The 7,282-nt window shown below is 52.1% G+C and overlaps 1 protein-coding gene across 1 annotated transcript; it reads left to right on the plus strand.

The window, feature by feature from the left end:
- The first annotated feature begins 6,695 nt into the window (after positions 1-6,695).
- On the plus strand, positions 6,696-6,926 carry CHC_T00003549001 (hypothetical protein). Its single transcript, XM_005714682.1, has one exon. It carries the CDS (start codon positions 6,696-6,698, stop codon positions 6,924-6,926), a length of 231 nt encoding a protein of 76 aa, XP_005714739.1.
- Positions 6,927-7,282: the final 356 nt, after the last annotated feature.

The following is a 7,282-nucleotide window of genomic DNA, read 5'->3' on the forward strand; positions in this document are numbered from 1 at the left end:
ACCAGAGAAGTTTCGACACAGAAAAGCAGAGAAGTTTAAAAGCAGAGATGTATAAAAGCACAGAGGCAGAGGCGTTTGAATGCAGAGAATTATGGAAGTATAGAAGTTTAAAAGCAGAGCGGTATAGAAGTATAGAAGCAGAAGTTTAAAAGCAGAGCGGGATAGTAGTATAGAAGTTTAGAACAGGAAAGTATGGAAGAATCAGTCTGTTGCGAATAAACAGGATCTGGCTCATTGCTTCTCACTGTTTATTTTTCATACGTTCTAGCTGCTTGCGCTCTCCCCCTCCATCCTTCGCTTTTTTTTTGGTCTGGCGGTTGGTTGCTCCTGGTGCGGGATGCAGTACAGTTCTTCTTTTTCTAGATGTAAGGGGCAGTAAAAGTGGACGAGTGCCTGTGTGCCTGCATGCAATACCTACCATTGAGTCCATAGTCTAAAGTACCGATCTTACTTCAATTGGTCTACATGTTTCGAGCAGCAGAGGGGGCTGCCCCTAGGAAGTGTAAACGCCCGCTATGACAGGTGCTAGCACTAGGTCCTTCCTAAGCGAGAGACCTGGACCAGTGTATTCCGTCATCCATGAGACTCCGTCTCTGCTGGTAACGCTAAAGTACTTGTCGTTTGAGTACAAATAAAGCAAGCCGGTTCCGGTGTCGTGCAACTGACCGCGCATCCATGGGCCCGTAGGCAACGGCTTGGTGATTTCAAAGACTCCTGTCATCTCCTCCATGCAAAGAAAGTTGACGGTGCCTCGGAACAACTGGAACGAAGAGGCGTAAACCGGGATAAACGCTAGGAGAGCGTCGAGGGGAAGTCTGAGATACGTGGCAAGACTTTGAATGTCGCACTGAACGATTCCGCCTGGCTTGTCGATGAAACCAAACATTTTGCCTCCATGCCGCTCCACAGACTGCTTTGCTTTAAGCAGACGTGACAATATGCGATCGAAGGATGGAACAACTTCTTTTGAACAGGTACGGAAGAACCCACCTCGAAGACGATCCAACACACCAGCAGGGTAGTCTTGATCGTTGACGTGCTGGACCAAGTGAGTACCGCGCATAACCCAAGCTCCTTGAAACATGTCATATTGCTGTACAACCTCATCATCAACGTAGATGGGCCAAGACTGAAATCTGACTCCTGCTGGATCCCGAAAAGAATCCGTTGGGATTTCATGAAAAGGAAGGGGGGAGATCTGGTTTCCAGGAGACGAAGAGCAATTCGTTGACCAGTAGAAGAAGTGGCCACTGTGAAGTCTTGCGAGGGCAACATTGCGGCCACGTTCAGTTGCTCTCCAAGTCTGCGGGAAGGGAGAGGAGATGTAGAGATCCCCCTTGTCGACGCCACCGGGCCCTAGAAGCGGGGCGTGAGGTTTGTACTGCACGTACTTTGCGTGCGGATTGGGAGCGAGGGAGCGAGGTTGGTGGCGAGGGAGGTCCTTTTCTCCGTGTTCACCTCCCAAGTAGATTACGTGGCCATCGGGAAGAAGCTCGGATAGATCACCTGCTTTCTTGACGTTAATGCACGAAACGCGCCTGTTGGGAGGGTCGGCGGGGGCGGCGGGAAGAGTGTTGTCGTAGAGGAGGTTTCCTTTTAGCTTAGACGAGTGCCTGTAGTAATAAGGACACCAGGTATCTGCCTCGACCTCGGGCAAATCGCCGAACTTGGACTTTGATATGTCGGTCTTGATGTAGGCGTTCGCGCAATCAAACTTTCCCTTTAAACGGAAGTCCTTGTCATCAAGAGCCCTAGCAAAGGCCTTATATAACTTGATGACGGTATCGGAAAGAATGATATGACCACTTGGCGTGAATACACGGTCATCGGTGGTGAGGTCGGAAAGCTTGCGCAATTGGTATTTCCTGCTGGTGCCATGATAGATCCAGACGTTCTTGCCTTCAACCTTGAGGCTGGGATTGCCTTCGTCTAGATGCAGAGAGGTACTGGAGCTGTCCAAGTCGTCTGCGTGGCCGCCGGAGAACATGGTGTCGATTTGATCATGAGCGGCCTGGCGCGTTGCCGCGTGGCTTGCGTACCTGGGCATGTTAAGACTTGAGGATACAAACCGAGGGGTGAGGATTGAGGCGAAGCGAGGAGAACGAGCAGAGGCGGAAAAGCATGAGGATATTGGGAGGGCTCGAAGGGGCAACTTTGAGATCGACGAGGAGGGTTATTTATTTATAGAGCCCAGAGACATGAGGAGTTTAGGTAAAAATGACACGGGGACCGTGACCGTGAGAGAATGATTCACTTGGTGACCGTGACCGTCACACGTAGACAAGTCATGAGAGCAGTGGAATAATAAGAAGGTGGAACGGAGAAGACCTTCGTGTGACGTGACGGTCGTATACTGCCGAAAAGTGTTGCTCCGATGTGACATCGGCGTGACAATAAAATTTAGGCAAATATCAGGATGAATAGGCCAATGGTGTATAAACAGCTCCCACACGCACTGGAAACGCAACATGGGTGTGGATAATTTCTGACCAAAATTTTATGAACGTCCGGCCACAGCCAATGAATTGTGATTGCACAAAAATCAAATCAAATTATGCCATGTGCCATTAGAGGCGCATGAGCAATATTTCATCATGTATGCACAGTACAGCCCGCTGGCCTGGGAATCGCTGGTTTACATAATACATGCAAGTTTAAGGAAGAGATATGAATAAGGCATACGTCGTCGTGAGACGAAAGCTATGACGGTACCATATGGCATCACATGATTATGGCACAGAGAATAGAAGTTGCTTTTCAATTTTCGGCGAGGTGATGCTAACACCTTTGTGCCGGGAGTGGCAACCGTTTGTTTCTGCACGCAAGTCGTACTTGGTAATTGACACAACCAATTACCATGGTAATTGACACAACCAATTACCATGAAGTAATTGGGAATTAGGTGGGATTACGGGATTCGGTGGGATATTTCCTTTTATAATATAGAGGTTGGGATATTTCCTCTTATGGTATGGTTGAGATATTTCCTATGTTTAGTTCTGGCGTCACTTCCCGCGGGACGATACGTTTTTGGCACATGTCAGGATCGATACCTAATGACAAAAAACGTATCGTCCAGGCCTGATTCGACGTATGTGCGATTTTGGTACCGCCTACGGTATATGGCCCAAAACGTATCGTGCCGGGCGGTTTTAACGGCGACAGTTTTCTGGTGGGACGATACGTTTTAGGCCGATTTACACGGCGGCACCCTCATACGTGCTGCATTGGAAACATTTCTGTTGGGAACTTCTGGCGAAAATTTTGCCGACGGCGGCGCACAGCCAACAAAATGTGAGTGCGCAAAATTTAGTTTTTGTCGTGTGCGATTAGAGGCGCATGAGCAATATTATTAACTTCATATTTTAGCACATACCGTGTCCCTCGTCTGGCAAGATTGTCAGATGCTCAAAACGTATCGTGCTGGGGGAGGGCAAATACAGCAGGCAGATTGACTGGGAGGGCCTTATACTGCACTGACGGCGTCGCAGTGGGCATGTACGAGTTACACAATAATGCGGCGTAATATATGTCTTGAACATCAAAGCTTTCGAAGGTATTTACAGTGTGAAATTGAAAAGCGCCGTATGCAGGTTTCGATAATCGTTGCCTCAACGACGCATTTTGGACGGGTGTGTCAGCGATGCGTTGGAGAGGGATGCGCGCACGATGCATTCTGGAGGGGAGCGTCTAGGATGCGAGCAGAGAGGGTGCCAAATTGATGGGTTGGAAGGGGTGCCTGAATGATACGTTCGAGAGGGGTGCAATCGTGATGTGTTCTAGAGGGGTGCACTCATCATTCGTTTTAGAGGGATGCCAGAATGATACGTTCGGGAGGGGTGCGCCCACGATGCATTCTAGCGGGATGCGAGATTGATATGTTCGAAAGGGGCGCGCCCATGATGCGGTTTGGAAGGGCGCGAGAACGATGCCTTTTGGAATCGTGCGAGAATGATACTTTGGAGAGGGCTACTCGCAAGACACGTCCTGCAAGGGGCCTGAACGGTACGTTCTGCAGGGCACCCCCCAAACACTACTGCATGGCAGAAATAATGGGAGTGGACGCAACTCTCCTGATTGCATTCGCAACAAACCCGAAACGACTCCTTCCCTTTACTGATAGTTATATGTACCCTGTGCTTTGTACAGCGAGTGAAAGAAAGAGGAACACAGAAAATAAAACGACCGACTGCGAGTATTCACGTTTCATGGGCTAGAATATGCTACCGCGTTCGTACGCGAGATGGCCCATATCACTGGCGTCGGCGAGTCTGAGGGTCGGGGAAGTTTCGGCGAAAAGTGGGGCTGAACTTGCAACGACGGTAGCGGCGACAACAAAATTACGAACGGCTAAGTTGCTGAGGAGGTCGACATGCCTGAGCCGGACGAGGAGCAAGCTTTTCATGGCATCGTGAAGGCGACTGTGTAAGGCGTGGGAGAGAGTTTCACCTGAGGTCTCGTGGAGAGATGTGCGATTGAGCTCATGAAATAAAGCGTCGATCGCGAGGGAAGTCTGTTCATTACGCGAAAAGTCGGCGTCCCGTGTCTGATGGGTGCAGATAAGGAGGCCGGCGACATGACTAGGGGATATTTCCTTTTATAATATAGAGTAAGGGATATTTCCTATACCCATGGGTTGGACGGATGGGAGGTTAGGCGTCGAAATTGGCATCGCTATTGAAGATTCCTGGGATGGAAGGCCTACTGGCTCCATAAAATATCTGCAAAAATTATATCAAAGCACGGGCCAAAACACTCCCCACGCTCCGCGGCGGATGGAAGTCCCGAATCTCGGACGGAAGGCCTATTGGTCGGATGGAAGGTTTCATCGCTGGTTTCATCCGTGTCGCAGCCCTCGTTATGATCATTCTTGACATGGCACTCACCTGTTGGCTACTTTGAATTCCACTCTTCCTGCCTTTCAGGTTTGAATGCCCTTTTTCCCGCCTTAAAACTGTACTCACTGGCTCTCTCTCTTTTGACTGCTGCTTTCCATCTAAGACACCCATCCATTGGCCATTCCCTCTGGAGGCACCCATCCATTGGCCATTCCCTCCTGGGACACGGCGGCAAGTCTGGTCGGACCATCACAGATCCACTGACCGGATGCTACCGCTTCAATAGTTTTGTACGAGGGTAGAAACGTGTCTGTTTTTGCGAATGTGGCAGGGATTCTGAATATAGTTGTAGGGGAGAGCGCGAGGAGGATGGCTTTGCGAATACCGCCGGCATGCAACACCCGTAATTAGCGGGAAGAGTTGCCCTTGCTCACGCTCATTAATGGCCCGCCGTCCACGTCCATCTCTACAATCCCCACTGCGCCCCTCTCAAGCTGCCCCCGAACGGCACGTTGCTCCGACGTGCATCCGAGCTGCCCCTGCTCTCCAAAATTGATAGCAACAAATCGATGGCGACCTGAAAGCATCCCTGACCTGCATCACGGCGAGCTCGGCGGCGAGCTCCAGCGGGCACGTAGAAATCGGAAAGCAGGCGGCTGTGGCCCGGAGAGCATTCCCCGCTTGCTCCCCGACTGCACGGGGACAACGAGGCAATGGGTGTAGTGCAGAAACGCGCGAGGCGCGACCACCATCCGCAGTCAACTGGAGGGTCACGCACGGATAGGCGAATGTGTACAATGAAGCGGACACGCGCGGGAGTTTGAAGGTAAAGCGGTAGGCAAGCGGTGAAGGTGGAACGGCGCGGCTCTGGGAAGGTGTATGCAGAACTGGCCCGTGCTCATACAATCTGCCTCTCACGAGGAACAGTCCCTCGCTCGCCCCCCTCATCCCCCCAACCGAGTGAATCATATGGTAACGAACCGCTCTGCGCCTTAGCGAACCCCTTTCCCCCACCCACACCGTCGTCCATAGCCCCGCTCTTTATAAACAGCCAACCCCGCCGTACTAGCTTTCGTTCCTCTCCCCTCCTCACCCCTCATCCCGACGCTCATCATGTCATCTTGACTCCTTTTTTTTTCGTTCTACGATACCACCAACTCTCCAACATGTGACCAACAACCGAATCAAAACACACCGGCGCTTCAGGAGCAGCCGGCCCGAGTCTCGCAGGCTGCTGGGCGTGTACACTACTTCATTAAGGAGGAGCAATGCGCGACAGTGGAGCAGACTGCGTATGGCATAGCGCAGCACCAGCCTCCCGCGCATTGGGAAGCACAGTACCAGCCTCCATATGGTTCCCCGGAAGAGCAATCTCCAGCCTCGGACACTTCATATGAAACTTACGCTGTCAAGGATCACAGCATCCCGGTAGAGTATTTGCCGGTCACCGCGCAGCACCAGGAGCGGGTATATGGGGAGGCAATACAAGAGGAGCTCGCCGCAGCGGTCGGCTGGGAAGCCCAGAACAAATGCGTCCCTTGGCCGGTGGCAGGAGGCTACGCTCCCGATGGCCACATCACTGAAGGCGAGGGTGGAAGCCTACAGGGCAACGAAAATGGAGTATCACATCTATTTGGATCGATGACGTTGCACGCGAATGTGATGAGGACGCAGGAGATGCAGGGTGAGCATGAGGGCACGCTGAGCGATAGATATGAAGACCAAGTGTGTTCACCAGCACTCCCATTGTCGATGAGCACGGAGAGCGACGAAGTGCTGGCGGCAATCGCTTGCGGGATGGAGGGTGCTTCGCACATGACGGATGCGCCATCTCCCCTACCGTCGGCGTCGGAGCCGATGGCAGCGGGGTTGCAGCGGTGTCTACAGAGCATCGCTGGACGAATTGCATCACAGGAACTGATGCTGCACCGCCTGAACGAGGTGCAGTTTCAACTACTCGCCGACGGGAACATTGGAGATGCGGTGTCACAGGCGCGCCGGGAGATTGCGGGGCTGAGGGACTACGGTCGTGATACGATAGAAGTGATGAGGGGGTTTGCTACAGCTCTGCTTGGCGGAAGGGAGTGAGACGTGGGACCAAGGTTGGAGGAAAAGGCTTTAGTTGTTTGTAATGCGTGCTCATCATGTGTTTGTCGTTCAGGAAATTTTTTTTGCGTGTTTCAAAGTGAGCGAAACGGGTGGTGTCGGTAGAGTTTGAACCGAGAGTGCAGATGCGGCCGTCGCCGCGCTACAGTACGAGCGAGATGGAAGGGTTCGACCTGAACAGGTGGCGTTCACGCCACCTGCATAGAGCATCGCGAATGGGACATGGGCAACCTATCATTCGTAAGGCATGTGTGCGGGCAGCGAGCGGGACGCTGTATCGAGGGACGAGGGAGAAGGGAAAGGGTGGAAGAGGGACGGACGAGCGGGACGCTGTATCG

This window comes from Chondrus crispus, genomic scaffold (genome assembly GCF_000350225.1).
Source record: "Chondrus crispus Stackhouse genomic scaffold, scaffold_194, whole genome shotgun sequence".
Taxonomy (NCBI): domain Eukaryota; phylum Rhodophyta; class Florideophyceae; order Gigartinales; family Gigartinaceae; genus Chondrus; species Chondrus crispus.

Excerpts from the sequence above, each read along its gene's own strand:
- CHC_T00003549001 (XM_005714682.1), top strand. The coding sequence starts at position 6,696 with ATGGCAGCGGGGTTGCAGCGGTGTCTACAGAGCATCGCTGGACGAATT.